Source organism: Ostrea edulis, chromosome 5 (genome assembly GCF_947568905.1).
Source record: "Ostrea edulis chromosome 5, xbOstEdul1.1, whole genome shotgun sequence".
NCBI lineage: Eukaryota > Metazoa > Mollusca > Bivalvia > Ostreida > Ostreidae > Ostrea > Ostrea edulis.
In genome coordinates, this window is record NC_079168.1 from 35,849,581 (window position 1) to 35,866,126 (window position 16,546).

Below are 16,546 nucleotides of genomic sequence, written 5' to 3' on the forward strand. Positions count from 1 at the left end.
GTATCTATACTACAGCCTTACTACTTCACTTACAAGGATCTCTGTATGCTAAAGCACACACAATGGTCAGCACAGGGTCCAGGCATTTAAGTACAATGGAATACAGCACCACTTTTCCGAGCCTTGGCTCTAGAGGCATATCTGCTAAATGGTAGCCGATTTCTGTCAAGTCCTCAAAAGTGTCCAACGCATCTATTTGCTGAAAATAATTTAACACATCAACTTTACATGTACATTATGTATAAAATACACAAAAAATAATATTGCATTTAATATTAAAGTAGATGTTTTTGCATTACTTAAGTTTTCCCATAAGTAAATACAAATTAGCTATGGCATGACTGAGATATGGCTACCTTCAGTAACATTACAGCATTTCTAGTCACCATGTATGGAGGAGGATCTGGTGATTTGGCCAGAAATTCTGCTATTGGACAATGAATTGGTGCTATCAGCTTGGTATGAAGACATATTTCCTACAACAGAGAGACAGATAAGAAAACAATGCTGCACTGATTCAGTCTTCCTAAAGTAAATACTTGCATGTAAAAGCATCTAACAGTGCTGGGGAAATACACACATACCTGGAGAGGATACCTCAGTAGTTCAGGAGTGGCAAAGTCTTGCATCATACTTTGTCTTATTCTGCTGAACAAATGGTAACACACTCCCGGTCTACATCGACCAGCCCTGTTAAATCAATCATTTGCTTTGAAAATTAATTAGGATCATATGGAATTTTACATTAAAAAAGTTTAAAGATGTATATAAAATTGTGTCTATCATATGAAATAAAGCTTTCCATTTCTTCTAACCTCCCCTTTCTCTGCAGTGCACTAGCTTTAGATATCCAAGTACTCTTCAGTGTTGACAATGACAAGAGGGCATCAAAGGCTTTCTACAATATTGATATATGTAAGCACAATATATACGGTCAACATTTAATTTATATGCTGTATATGTGTACACTCAAATGTAATGTCTACTCATGTGGAATTCCAGGGATAATGACAGACCGACAGTACTAATACTAAAAGGTAATTATGAAAGTAATCAAAAATTATGATTTTCTTGGCATACCTCTTTAACCTTTCCTGAATCAATCACATACACGACATCATTGATTGTAATACTAGTCTCTGCAATATTAGTGGCAAGAATCTAAATAAGAAATTGAGAATCAGAAATTATCACATGAAATTCTCTACACTGACTACTACAATTTGAAGATTTATGAGAAGTGACCAGTATGCATTCAGGTACCCACTATTTTTCTCAGCCCTTGAGGAACAGATTTAAACACCCTTTTCTGGTCGTTGGATTGCATGGATGAATGCAAGGTGTACAACACATACCTGGAAAAACAAGAAAAATTAGGACAGCTACAAGCACATTAGATTGCCATTACTCATTAACATATAACAATTCTATAGATTTTTATTATCGTAACTGGTTATGTGTTGGCAAATTGTTTACCTGAATTTGTCCATATTCTTGCTATCACCTATTGTTTCTCTTAATGTAACAATATCATCATAACCAGGCAAAAAGACCAATATGGCACCTAAAGAAAAACAAGAGATGTTTGTAAAACATATATGCCCCCCATGGTGTAAAATTGAAAAGGGTTATACATGCATCATTTAATTGATAGTAGCATCACCAATCAAAATATTGAGCAGACAATATCTTCCTATGTCAAGATTGGATTGACCATATGACTTAAAAATCAATAGGGGTCATCTAATCCTTATGCTGTTCCAGTCTACCAAGTTTGGTGTCAATCAAACAAATAATTCTTAAAAAATATGAGACAATCTATTACTATGTCCAGTTTAACCCTTGACTTTGACCATGTGACCTCAGAATCAATAGGGGTCATCTACTCCTAAAAATGTACCAGTGTACAAAGTTTGATGTCTGTCAAGCAAAGGGTTCTCAAGATATGGAGCGGACAGTATATTCCTATCTCTAGTTTGACCCTTGCCTTTTGACCATGTGACCTCAAAATCAATAGGGGTCATCTTCTCCTGAAGATGTACCAGTGTACCAAGTTTGATGTCTGTCAAGCAAAGGGTTCTCTAGACATTGAGTGGTCAAGTATATTCCTATGTCCAGTTTGACCCTTGACCTTTGACCTCAAGATCAATAAGGGTCATCTACTCCTTGGGATGTACCAGGTTTGATGTCTGTCAAGCAAAGGGTTCTCAAAATATTGAGCGGACAGTGTCTTCCTATGTCCAGAGTAGATTGACCCTTGACCCTTTAACTGAAAAACAAGAGGGGTCCTCTTCTACTCATAACCAACCCACATATGAAATATCATTACGATAAAGTGAATGGTTCTCAAGATATTGAGCAGACAACATGTGGTCTACCTACCGACCAACCGACCTACAGGTGCAAAGCAATATGCCCCTCTTCTTTGAAGGGTGGCATAAATACACTAGAAAACTGATAAGTCAGGAAGGGCTCTACGATAAATCTAAAAATTGAAGGGGGTCTTCGTCTGTCTAATCCAAGTATTGTGTACATGCATAAATTGTATTCCCAAGAAAACTTAAGTTATTGAGTGCCGTAGAAAGTGATGATGGACAGACAGAGGATTACATGTACTTAATAAAGGCACCTTTTATATGGCAGTGCCATAAAATTTTTACTTTGTATGAGAAAGTTCGGCAGAATTTTTTAAAGAGAGTTACTGTAGTTTCTTACTAAAATACAATATGTAAACATTTATAAAGCTCTTTGAATAAAAGAAAGCACATACCATCTTTGCTTGTAGAGAGTATCTTGATCAATAAATGCAGAATGAGATTAATATCCACTTTGTCATCATCAAAGCTGTGTTGATACAAATTCAGCAGTTCTTTTTCTTCTTCAGACAAAGTTCGGGCAGGTACAGTGTTAAGAGCATCAATGTCATCTGATGGTCCCATTTCATATTCAACCCTGGGGATAAAAACATTCAAATGATTTAAACTAGACATTATAATAATGAATATTCACTTTAATGGACAAACCACTAGATGAATAGTTCTACAACAATCGATTACATGTATGCAACATATTCTGATTGCATAAGATTATAAACTTCTGAAGTTTTAAATATTGCCGAAAAACATGTACTCTTCCTACCCTATCAAAGTGTCTAATTTTGTATCAAAAAAGGAAACAAATTCTTTGATAAAGTAATGTACAGAATGTTTTATCCTACAGTGTATGTTGGAATATCATCTATGAAAAGCATGTTCATGGGTATGTACATGAATAAGAACTGTGTTGGCATTGTTTAATATCTCAGATGTGATGCCGTTTGACTTACATGTAAGCTTGAAGCATTTCTATCACTTCCTCTTGATTGAATTTCTTGGCAAAATCTAGTGCTATCCAGTCATTAGAGGACTTTAGTTTGACATCAGCTCCAAAGTTAAGGAGATGTTCCACTACTGCAGCAAAGCCACGAGCAGCAGCAATCATCAGAGGAGAGAGGCTGGTTTCTGAGTGTTGGTAGTCCACTGTCAATTGTTTATAGATTGTTCATATATTAGATATTATCGAATATCAACATTTACATGTATGTAATTTGTTAAAACTGCCTATCAGAAGAATTCAAGTACTCAAAATAAAAATCTACACTTTTTCTAAGTAGAAGCAGTACCCTTCATAGAAATGATACCAAAACTAGGTATCTGTAGACACAAGGAAGAAAAGGGCTCAAAGACACTGAGGTGGCATTTGAACAAAAAGACATTCCAAAAGATTACAGGAGACTCCAAGAAAACAAAGAACCAAGCCAGGTCCTTGAGGTAAAAGCAAAACATACTGTAGAAAACAAGTTCTTTCCAACCGATGGAGAATACTGCATCAGCAAATAAGTTTAGTAATACAGAGATTAAAATTAACAGTTATCCACTTGCCTTATGTGACTAAATACTTGTAGTTAAAAGGCCAATAATAAACATAATTTTTCAACAAAACCTTTCTTAAAGTTCTTGCTTGTTATACAGTGAAAACTGCCTAATCTGACACCTGTGCAAATCTATTTCATTGGGCATTCCGACCCGTTTTATCATATTTTCATTGTTTTTCACATTGTTTATTCCAACAAACTTAACATTTGTCTCCCAGTGCATGTCAAATTAGACAGGTTCCACTGTATATTGATTTATGAATAAAATTATTCAAAATTACAATGATGCAGGTGTGTACATGACCATTCAGATCATACACATCCTGACAAGTTAATAAATTAGGGAATTTTAAATGGAACGATTGGGTACCTACAATTACACAGCATAATATTCTTCCTGTTTTCATCATGTGGTCCTTTCTCCAGGGGGTATTTAGGATTATTTGGGTTAGTAGATATTATTACATGCTAGTTTAATTTGAAGGGATAGTAACCTATTTGACTACTTGATATAAAGGGTTAATTTTAATCCCTGTGATACAGTTAGATGGATTTACAGCACCATTCAAATAAATAATGTTAGTAGAGATCTAGCTAAATTGACATTCATTTAACTATGAAATTATATGAATACAATACAAACCTGAAACATTTTCACTTTTGATAAGATGAATAAGTTGAGAGAAGCAGTCTTCATTTCCTGTGAGCCAGACCTCACTTAGAAGATCATCCATCTCCTTTACAAGCCATGGCTCCAGCTCTTCTTTTTCTGCCACAGTCTGAAATAAATAACATGAGATGAAAGAAAGCAGAGGTAAGCAAGCTCACATACCCCATGCTCCAACATTGGTTGACAATGTCTCACATAATGAATGGTAATGCTATGCATTACTGCAAGAACAGGACATATGAACTCAAAATTCTAAGTTCAATAGGGGCATAACTCCCACATAATTTATTGAATCAGAATTTTTAGGGAATATGCACATCTACACAGTATGTCCTTATAAATTTCAAAGCTTCACGAAATTCTGTTGAGCGGTCTCGGAGGAGTTGCGCTGACAAGAACAGGACAGATGGGTTCGAAATTCTAAGTTCATAAAGGGCATAACTCCTACAAAAATTATTGAATCAAAATTTCCTGGGAATATACACATCTACATAGTGTGTCATTATTAACAACAAAGTTTCGTAGAAATTTGTTGAGCAGTCTCAGAGGAGTTGTGCTGATAAGAACAGAACAGACAGGCTCGAAATTCTAAGTTCAAAAGGGGCATAACTCCCAGAAAAATTATTGAATCATAATTTCAAGGGAATATGCACATCTACACAGTGTGTCCTTATTAACTACAAAGTGTCACAAAATTCTGTTGAGCGGTCTCAGAGGAGTTAAGCTGACAAGAAAGGGACTGACGTATGGGTCAAAAATATTACACCCTCCGCAACTTTGTTGTGTAGGGTATAATAATATTTTTTACGGTGTTATGACTTGGCAAACTACATATACACTCTACATGTACATGTAACTTGAATGTACATGTATATCAAGAAAGCCAAAACCAAACCAAGAAATCTTGATGGTCTGCCACTCTCATCTCTAGAACCACATTCAGAAGTATATACAGTGTTTCAAGAACATACATGTGAACATACAAGAAAATGCATCTAGGCACCTTCCTTGACATATATGTACAATACGACTGTTTTTTACCTCTGAAACTTTCCCCTCCTCTAACAGTTCTGCAGCCATTTTCTCCTCGATCTCCTCTGAGTAAGCAGTCGCAGGGACACCTTCCATCTGAATCTTACACCATTGACTTAACTGTAACTGTTGATTCTCCACTGACAACATCAATTAAGTCATTAAGTCATATAGGTACTACTCCACAAAATTTGTTGTACAGTTCAAAAGCTTAGTACAACTTGATCAATCATGATACACAATACACAGTACAATTTCTCTCTCAATATCAGTTTATCTCAATCTTGAAAATAGGAACAACAGATAATCTACAGAAAAACAACATGAGTTTGTAAAACACTGATGCCCCATGTGGCAGTGAAGTTAATAAAATTTTTTTTTTCAAAAATAGGTCAAACCCCAAGGTCAAGGCCATGAGATCAAAAACTTCAGTACCCACATGCAAAGAGAGGTCTAAAACTAAAACTGATGTCTCCCCTTCCATTTTCCAAAGTTTTTAAAAAACATTTTATAGGGGTCATCTTTAAAGTTGTAAATGAAGACAAAAAAGTTATGGTCCGGAAAAAAAACTGCCCCAAAATTGCTATTAATTGACCTTGACATAAAACATCAAGGTCAAAGGTAATCAAAAATGGTACACGACACACTGTTTTATCATGGTTTACCCACATTCCAAATATCAAAGGTCTATGTCAAAAGACAAACAAGATGTGTTTGTGAAACACAAATGCCCCTGATAATGGCCAATTCCAAAGGCCAATGTCACAAGGACAAATATCTTTGAACCAGTAGAAAGATCTTGTCACAAGAAATGCTCAGGTGCAATATGAAATTCTAATATTTACCATTTAGAAGTTATAACCAAATTGTCCAATGTCATATTTTCTTTTTAAAAGTAGGTCAAACTGCAAGGTCAAGTTAACAGGGTCAAACTTTTTGGTACCCACGGAAAGGTCTTGTCACATAGAATACTCATGTGAAATATCAAAACTCCAGGACTTACCGCTCAAAAGTTATTAGCAAGGTTTAAGTTTTCAAAAAGTAGGTCAAACTCCAAGGTCAAGGTCACAGGGTCAAAAATGTTGACACCCACGGAAAGGTCTCGTCACAAGGAATACTCATGTGAAATATCAAAGCTCTAGCGCTTACTGTTCAAAAGTTATTAGCAAAGTTAAAGTTTTCAAAAAGTAGGTCAAACTCCAAGGTCAAGGTCACGGTCAAAAATGTTGGTATCCACGGATAGGTCTTGTCACAAGGAATACTCATGTGAAATATCAAAGCTCTAGCACTTACCGTTCAAAAGTTATTAGCAAGGTTAAAGTTTTAGACAGAATGACAGAATTACAGAATGACGGACAGGACAAAAACAATATGCCCCCCGATCTTCGATCTCAAGGGCATAAAAAGTTATGGCCCAGACAAACTTTGTATGAGAAGCGGAAGAAGAAGAAGCAGAAGAATTCACACTAAAACAAAATGTCCCCCTTCTGGGAAGGGGAGACATAATTATAAACACTTTGTAAATATCATAAAAACATTAAACACACATCCTACACAATAAAGAAAAACTTAAATAGTACCTACAATTCGACTGGCCCCTCTTTAGCTTCTCCATTTTCTTGTTTGTGTATCCTGTCCTAACATTGATAACAAAGAATTATTACAGACCCTCAATATGCTTACATAATGGTTGAAAAATAAAAATACACATGATTGTACTTTCAGTAGGCCTATAAAAGAAATGAAAAAAAAAAAAGGGATTTCCCACAAAGTTCATTGTTATCCACTATCTTGAACAAACCAATACTTTTTGCTTGGGGTATTCCAGAACAATATGTAACAGTAATCCAAAAATATTACCACTTCAACACATCCTCCAAGAAATATTCTTCAACTTCAAATATGTTTCCAGGATCTGAATAGACAAAATACCATACACATTAAACACTTAATGTAACTGCAGATCTAAAGTGGAATTCACAGAAGAAGATAAAAATGAAATAAATGACATAATAGCATGTTATCTTATTTCTGTATAGACTAAGAATACATACATCTTAAAACTGGACAGTTGTTGAAGTATCTGATAAACAAGTCCACATTCATTGATGCACTCATAAGAATGAGTTTAACATGTGGGAACTTAGGAAGTTCATCTCTTATGGCAGTGAGAAGGAAATCACAGAACCTGTCTCTCTCATGAACTTCATCCTAAGATGACAATTTTTTTTTAAGCCAAACACATAAAAAAAACAAGAGGCCCACAAGCCTTATCAGCCACCCGAGTTAAAAGTATCATGATAATTTTCCTATTCTGCATATCTAAGCTAAATTCCAATATTCACCAGCAGTATAAAATGTGTTCTTAATGCACAAATGCCCCTGTAAGTACTTATACTGATGGAAGATGTCACATAATATATTACATGTACATTAACACTGTATGACTGTTTTGGACCAGGTCAAGAGTCGGAACCCTGGCAGTTGCAAAATTCACAATTTTGCAACATCCCCTTTTATGCATTTTGTTTTTATACAGTATCAGCAAAATTAAAGACAAAGTCTTTCATAATCACTAAATTTTGGTCCCACCCTGGAACCAAAACTCTGACCCCTGGGATCATCAAATTTACAATTAATATGGTAAAGGATTCCTTCTAAATACCTATTTAGTTTCAATTTAGTATCAATAGCATTAAAGAAGATGTCATTTAAATGTTTTACACATAGACAATGTATGACAAGTTTGGTCCCACCCTGGAGTCAGAACTACTACCCCTGGGATCAAGAAATTTATAATTTTGGTAAAGGGCTTACTGCTCTATATCACTATGCATTTAGTTTTTCTTACAGATGTGCAGTTGTACAGAAGATTTTTGAAAATTGGTATAGTTCTGGCAGTATTTGCTCCACCTCCGATGCACCAGGCCCCAAGAACAAAAAATGAGAATAGACTTAAGTCAAAATTTTGATTACTTACATCTTAAGATTTATCTAGCACAGATGTTAAAAAAAAAAAACCAAAAAACTGAAAGTTTACAAAAAATTCAAATGCATACATATACTGAAAATTTTATTTGTTTATGAAAATTATTTCAAAAGTTAGTTGGATTTGAAATTTAGACTTAAGTCTATTCTCAGTTTATGGTCTTGAGGCCAGAGGTGCAGGAACCTGAAATTTACAATTTATGTCCCCCTTGTCCCAGAGATGCTTTATACCAAATTTGAAAACAATTGGAATGATAGTTATTAATTTAAAGTTAAAATGTTCAGCTGTCAATACACAATGGACAATGCATGATGGACTATGACAGACACAGACCAATGCAATTGGTGACCTAAAAAGTACACAAGAGCTCCACAAAGTGGGGCATCCCCTCACAATGTTGGCAATCAGTAAATGTATGCTTTTTTCTATGAAGTCCCATAGTGACCTTTACCTTTGGACCACAAAATCAAAAGGTTTCTGTAAACAAACTATTCACAAGGTGTATCATGCTACCATCTTAGGTTTTCATTTTTACCGATACAGATATTTAAAACTTTGAGAGTCTGTGCCATTACCTGTACTACATCCCCTCTCCAAATGAATTATGAAGGGAAAATAATCCATGTCATTATAATCTCGCCACTGCTACACATTGTAAACAACTCTTCCCTTTTGAACAAGTACTGTACATGTATCTAAAGCACATTCATGTATTTAAAGCACATACATGTATCTAAAGCACATACATGTATCAAGTTATTTGAGTTACCACTATTCATTAGATTTTAACTTGAATCTTACCACAATGATATGAGTGACAGTTGACAAAGAATGGCTTCCATTCATCAAAGTTCTTAACAAAACTCCATTCGTACAAAATGTAAGCAGAGTCTTTGGTGATACCCTGCAATACAGCAAATTACATGTTGGGCTGTCATTAATGGATATCAACACATTAATAATATCAATACAATACAAAAATTATAGGCTGATCTTTCCAGAATATTCTTTTTTCATTTTCATCTGTATTGTATTACATATTTAATTTTCACTTTCCAAAACAATAAAATCATTTGAGGAATTCCCAAATTCAGGATTCCATATACATGTAATAATTGTATCTTTTTCAACTGCAGATGTAATACATAAATCTTCCACAAACATAACCATATTCTTTACATTAACACCTATCATCATCTCTCATTTGTAGATATTGGACTTATGTTACTTGCTCTACGAGACATAAACTCCTTCAAAAAATCAACAATGTCAACAGAGTAACTCTGACAAATGTTTCTGCAATGTACATGTATCTTGAGAAATAATCAGGAAACAGGAGAGTTGCTGCCATCAGTGAACAATTAAATAGATTTATAAAAATCAGAAATATTCCTGACATATAAATATAATGGTAATGTACATTTTACAATGTTACGAAACTTGCACCAATGAATTAATGATTTTACATATTATACATAATCATATTTCAAAATAGTTTGATTTTGTAATGCTTAAGAGTTTAGGCATAAAAAGTCAAACAGATAACTTCCACGTCATTTATCAGTTTTCTTCTACTGCACACAAAATGCTTTTCAAATACAATATCTATACTAAATTTTATTCAAATTTGGAACAGGAGGATTTTTTCATTAACCTGATACAAATCATCACATAACATTTTGCAGTATTTTGTAAGCTGTCACTTGATGGTGTCTTACTTGCTCTCAAGGCGGATCTGATAACCAACAGTCTGGCCTACTTTCTCCCCTCTCTCAGCAGAGACTCTTTCAGCTATGCTAAGTGCTGCTATTCTCCTTGGTTGGGTACAAAGTATACGACATCTCTTGTTGTTTTCAGTACAGTCATCAAGAATCATCTGTGGTATCTGTAATGATCAATAATTTGGAGAAATGCTCATTCATACAAGTCTTAATCACATGTAGCATAATAGAATCTTTTGACTGAAAAATTCCAAATATCATGACCTGCACTGTAATGACTATAATGATGAAAGACATACAATCTAATCAGTCTAATACCTCAAACAAAATGTACATTTCAATATTTTTCATTTGTCATATATGTAATACATGTTCAGTATCTATAAGCTACTGTTTAATTCAATGGTATATGCAAAAAATAAAAAACAACAAAAAACCTGAGTTGTCTTCCCTGATCCAGTTTCCCCCGTAAGTAAAATGGTTCTATTAGAATTGATGCTGTGGATAATCTCATCCTTGTGTTGAGACACGGGCAGTGTGCTTCTGAATGCATCCAAGTCTGTAATAATCCTGGGAGGGGGAACCTGTGCTACTCCATTATTTAGTTTGCCAATAGTTGCTTTAGCAGCCTCTCTGTTTGCTGAAATTTAATTACATGTATATATAAAACATACAAATTACCTGCTATAAATAGTATTTTAAAGAATATTTAGGATCTACTGGATATGACAAAAAAACTATAATACATACAAAATTTTATCAAGCATAATGCCAAAATAATAACAATGACAAATACAGCCAAAACACGTGGACAACAAGATCAATGATGGACTTGGGCCTGTTCCATTACAACATATAGGGTACTAGAGGAAGGCAGTTTTTTTAAAAAAATCTGTGAGTGGTTCACACTGGTGATATTGAGTCTATGGTAGGTGGCTATTGCACAAAAATTTCTTCTATGCATGGTTATTTTACCGAGCCATATAATCTGTGAGAAAATGATCAGAAGAACACATGACTGACAGAGGCAATCTTGGCATTCTGTAAATTATGCTTGAAAAAGAATTGCATGTATTCAAAACTGAAATATAGTTGATATCAAAATGAAAAATTATTTTGTGTTGTATGATGGGAAAAAAATTCTGATTTGATAATATCTTAAATTCTACTTTTCGAATACCGTATATGCTCGCCTATAAGTCAGATTTTTGGGAGTAAATTTTTGGTCCAAAACTCTATGTCCGACTTATAGGCGTGTCCTAAGAAGATTGGTATTTTTCTGGGCAGCGTAATGTAGAGTTTTTAAACAACTCCAACGATTATCATGGACTACCACACAAATGATTATTGTTCACAAATATCTAGACATATCGTATTGTTTATGTATTTTAAAATTATGTATAAAGTATTTACAAATTTTCATAATTTTATCTAGTTAAGTGTATATTATTTATTTTGAAATTTTTTACAAACCGGTAACTAATTCTTTTATTCAATCTAACTAATCTATCGTTTATCGGTAAAATTGAATTGCGAACCCGATTCAATATTGAAATATTCATATGTATACCGGCTGAAATATATCTCAAAAAAGATTGATTATTAACAGATAATTTAAATCATCATTCTTGACTCTTAAAAACTGAATTGTTGATACAATGAATTATACCGGAATCCCACAATAACAGTTTTCACGAGGCCAAGGCGTGTGCCTCTTAGTAAACATGGTGGCAGGTACTGGTAATTAGGAGATCATAATTGCTTGAGTAAACAAGTGATCATTGCCAATAATAGATCAAGGGTTGTGTTTAAACCCCAAACAGATATGGCTTGGATATTGAGTACCTCATAATTATTAATTTCTCAAAATATTTTTTGAAAATTAGGTAAAAACACTAGAGCATTGACTCGAAATTGTCAACCGATTCTGACAAAAATGTGTACCGACTTACATGTGGGTCAATAGCAAATTCCTACAAAATAACCTTAAAAATACAACCGACTTATAGGTGGACCGACTTATAGGCGAGTATATACGGTAAAGCAATTTGCTTCTACAGGTGCCTATAAAGCTTCATTATTTGCCTCTATGGGTGGACAGGAGTGTACTAAAATCACTTCTATAGGTGGTCATCCTAATTTTCAGGTGCCATCCCAAAAGATTTTTCTGAAACAGCCCTTACGATCAAACCCTGGACTTCTTTCCATTTGTGGCATAAGTTCCTGTCTTTCTTTGGAGGTTAGTGGGAACCTCTGCAGCAGGTTACATATCTGCTGTCGGGAGTTCCTGATGATTTTGATTGATGAGGCTGAAGCCTGGGTCTGATTCAGTTCCTTTTTAGATATTGTCAACAGTCTATTGCTGCCTTTACTGAAATCAAATCAAGATGGCAAACATACATACATACATATTTAAATCAAGATGGTATACATCATGTATATTCTACATATATTTTCATATTTGAAAGTAAGCATTATGTAATGAGTATGTACATGCAAAGGTTTATTTTGACTGTAAATTATATAAGATTTAATTCACTATGTTATCTGACAGATTTGTAAAATGTAGTAAGCATATTAAGAACAGTAAAGCAAATGGTATTCTGAAAATTAAGTACATTTTCTCCAATTTAAATTGTAGGAGAGAATATACATATATTTCCATAAAATTATGGAAATAAAACTAAATTCAAAGTTTTATACAAAAATCAACATCTCCATTACCTTTTAATTTTGAAATGCATAAATATGAATAATATCCAAATGTACAAACAAAATCATACCATATTGGAATTATAACAGAAATTTAAAAAAAAAAATAATATACACAAAATTTTGTGTTGTAATTTTTTTATACAACAGTATATATCCTTTTTAATAATCAAATATTGTATCAAAATTGATGTGAAGTGTTGGAATTACCGTAATTTTTGAAAATAGGGTCAATGTGGAATACAGGACAAGCGGCTCATTTTTAGCAATTGTCTGAAAAAAGTACTCAGATTGGTCGATTTGGCAGATAGGGTGAAGACTTTCCAAGTTATTTCTGGGCCTTGTGTTATTATGAGGTCAAAAGGGTATGGGTATTGTTGCAAGTGTATGTACACTGGTATAATATAAATCTACCAGATATTTCAGAAGGCATTTAATACAGATCATTCAATCATCATGAAGATATATATATGTTAAATAAAATAACCACTTTGCATTCAAATTGTTAACTGTTTCTCATCCACCATGTTGGTTATTTTCAGCAAGCACAGTATATTGATTGAAAGTAATTATATACTTTGTTATGTTTCATGTGATTTAAATAATTTGTATGTAATAGAGTATTGATCTTGAGCATTTATTCATGTAAAACGTACATCTAAATAAACAGAGTGTACCAGTCTAAGATCTAGAGCCCGTTCCTTTTCAAAAAATATGTGTTTAATATCAGACGGAGTTATTTTACTTTCCCCTTCCTTTATTCCTATCTGCTTCCTTATATGAACCTTTTACATGGTTTCAAAAAGCAAATTTTTATCTTATGATAAAATTTTTTAACATAGGCCTTAGATAAGTCGATATAGTGTATTGGTAAAGGCTAGCAAGCTAGAAAAAAATTATCAACCTTATTATAAAAAATTCAAGTCCTTTTATAATTTATACTCCATAAATTTTCACATTCATTCAACTCTCATCCCAAAATTAATGTGACCTGAACACTTTACAGTGTTTACAACACTCTTCAATAATATTTACCCCTTGCTCTTGTGCTTGAGCCCAATTGTGTCACAGTATCTGTGAACATATGCCCTTTCTGTAGCTGTCAATGAGGATGGAAATTCTAATTCTAAAAGAATAAAAGAAAACTTAAGTACCACAAAAACATGAATTGCAAATACATAGATTTTTATAGCAATTATTCCTAGAACTTTCAAGAGTCACAAACAAATGAAACAAAAGAGGAACAAACTTAACAGATTCAGACATGTTTCCTTGCTTTTTCACCATGTTTGACAAATATCAATCTGATTAAAACCAGATCCTGAGATCCGCTCACTTAGATCGCTACACTAGGATCTGACGTAACCCCATAGGGGGTCATGTCCGCATGATCTTTCGCTTGGAATATTCATGAGAACTATCAGCCAGTCAGATTGCGCCATACAGACAATGATGGCTATTTAGGCGGTTCCTGGTAATTCATAAACAAATTGCTGTAATCTGTCTCCCACGAAGTTTATTCCACATTGTAAAGTTGTATATTCTCGCATAACGAATTTTAAACTTTCGCAATAATGCCTAATCTATTCCGTTCATTCAAACAACAAAACGTACGATATGAAATATACCCAAATTAAATTAATTGTGAACTCAGATTTATGTATGAATAGGGATGGGTACGAATTGAATAGTTTTCAAGATGGTTTACTTAAATAACGCGAGGAACAGTCGACGTAAACGGTGCATTGTGACGTCGCATCTAGCTGCGATATGTTTTCTTTCAAACCAAACAATCGCAGCCATTTTCCTTGAATTGTGAACTTCATTGGGATTTTTTAGCGTTTGAATGAAAGAAAACCCACAGAGAATACAGACGTTGTTTAAATCGCATGTTTTGACAGGTGTGCAGTCGTCTGTCTTTTTTTTTTTTTTTTTTGCATCTCTAACGTAAATAATGACGCAAAGGTTCATGGGAGAAAAATTATTGTTGATATAAATCGACAGGGTCAATTTGATTGGCTTAACGAAAGGTCATGCGGACGTGACCCTATATGGGGTTACGTCAGATCCTAGTGTAGCGATCTAAGTGAGCGGATCTCAGGATCTGGTTTTAATCAGATTGGACAAATATATAAGATGTTTACAAAGAAAAGTTATCATTTTTGAATGATTTTTTATGACAATATACTGCAAAAATGTTCACTCGCATAGTAAGTACAAGAAGCATCGTTTTATTGATTAGTTGTGAGTTTAACATTGAATTCGGCTCGCAAGTATTCAAAACTGGCCTGAGAATGTCGCCCCCAGTCAGAGGCAGCGAAATTTCTGGTTTACATAATGGCGCCGGTTCTGACATTTTCCTGGCACAGTAAAAATCAAAATCATAAAAAAAAGCCACGAAAATGTCAGATATTTCGGACCATACCGGTAATGTGAGCAAAAATATCGAAAATATTTCTATAGGATCTACTCCGTTTCTGAACAAATACTTTTGATAAACTGTTTGAACAATAAGTTTCATGTTCTCATACCCTTGTGTTCTTCATTCCTTCTAAATCTTTCAATTGCCAGGTGTAAAGAAATCCTGACTTCCTCTCCAATACAAACATCCTCTCTAGTTTTTGGTCCTCTTTCACTCAAAACACTGCTATTACTCGGTGGCCTTGACCCACTACTGCTAGGACTCTGCATCATGGCTCTATAATAGGAACAAAAGTTCTGAATAGTGCTAACGGCATCAGCTTACAGGGTTTGACACTAAGGCACGTCCGACCGACCAAGTCTACTAAATGATAGGTCCGGTCGGGTAAAATGTCAATTTACTAGTCCGAATGGTCATGTTGAAAAAATAAACAGGAAACTTTACTTTAAACCATAAGATATTTCATAACAAAAAATTAATAACTGCATAGAGTTTGAGAGCAATTTTGAACCACGTGATGACATAATTTCTAATATAAATAAGTCGGAAGTGATGTTTTACGACATCTACTCAATGTTAATGTGTGTAAAGTTATGTTTCGGATAAATAAATAAAAATTAAATTCATTTTCATTTTTAAACAAACCAGTTTACTTGAGTTTAATATTTATAAGAAAGTATTGATCAAATTATTAAATTATGTTGTAAACAGCCATTTTTTGGTGTTGAAATATGTGCGGGAATGTCTCCATATTCAAATACGACTTCTTGTCCTCTAGGAAAGATGTCCCAATAGAGAAAACAGTGGGAAGAAACACAGCAGGGCTTATGAATTTAGAAATTCAAAATTAAAAAAAAACAAACCAAAAAACTACTACAGTTGAGGTCATTTTATTCTAAATGGAACAAAGAATTATTTCCGTGCCAGGTAGGCCTAGCATTTAAAGAAACAGAAAATGTGTTTGAAAATAAAAGCATCAAATTGAATTACGAGACTGAAGATTTTTTGAGACAAGTGAATACGTTTTAGTTCAAACTTAATGTTTGTAATTTGAATTAAGTACAGTGTATTTTAAAAATATGGAAAA

General features: G+C 33.9%; 1 protein-coding gene across 2 annotated transcripts in view; it reads right to left on the reverse strand.

The window, feature by feature from the left end:
* Positions 1–16,546, reverse strand: part of LOC125652939 (3'-5' RNA helicase YTHDC2-like) — a 29,507-nt gene that overhangs the window by 12,396 nt on the left and 565 nt on the right. For both annotated transcript variants that reach the window (XR_007361767.2, XM_048882426.2), the window contains exons 2-21: positions 15,569–15,735; positions 14,073–14,163; positions 12,509–12,696; positions 10,763–10,965; positions 10,323–10,489; positions 9,406–9,508; positions 7,670–7,826; positions 7,476–7,530; positions 7,200–7,252; positions 5,625–5,755; positions 4,557–4,692; positions 3,326–3,518; positions 2,771–2,952; positions 1,477–1,564; positions 1,268–1,355; positions 1,081–1,161; positions 816–898; positions 585–690; positions 357–476; positions 34–199 (exon numbers count right to left, since the gene is read on the reverse strand). Coding sequence is in view for 1 of the 2 variants with exons in the window: in XM_048882426.2 (XP_048738383.1) it covers positions 34–199; positions 357–476; positions 585–690; positions 816–898; positions 1,081–1,161; positions 1,268–1,355; positions 1,477–1,564; positions 2,771–2,952; positions 3,326–3,518; positions 4,557–4,692; positions 5,625–5,755; positions 7,200–7,252; positions 7,476–7,530; positions 7,670–7,826; positions 9,406–9,508; positions 10,323–10,489; positions 10,763–10,965; positions 12,509–12,696; positions 14,073–14,163; positions 15,569–15,735 (2,558 nt within the window). In the remaining variant the exon portion in view is untranslated. The remainder of the gene's footprint in view (positions 1–33; positions 200–356; positions 477–584; positions 691–815; positions 899–1,080; positions 1,162–1,267; positions 1,356–1,476; positions 1,565–2,770; positions 2,953–3,325; positions 3,519–4,556; positions 4,693–5,624; positions 5,756–7,199; positions 7,253–7,475; positions 7,531–7,669; positions 7,827–9,405; positions 9,509–10,322; positions 10,490–10,762; positions 10,966–12,508; positions 12,697–14,072; positions 14,164–15,568; positions 15,736–16,546) is intronic.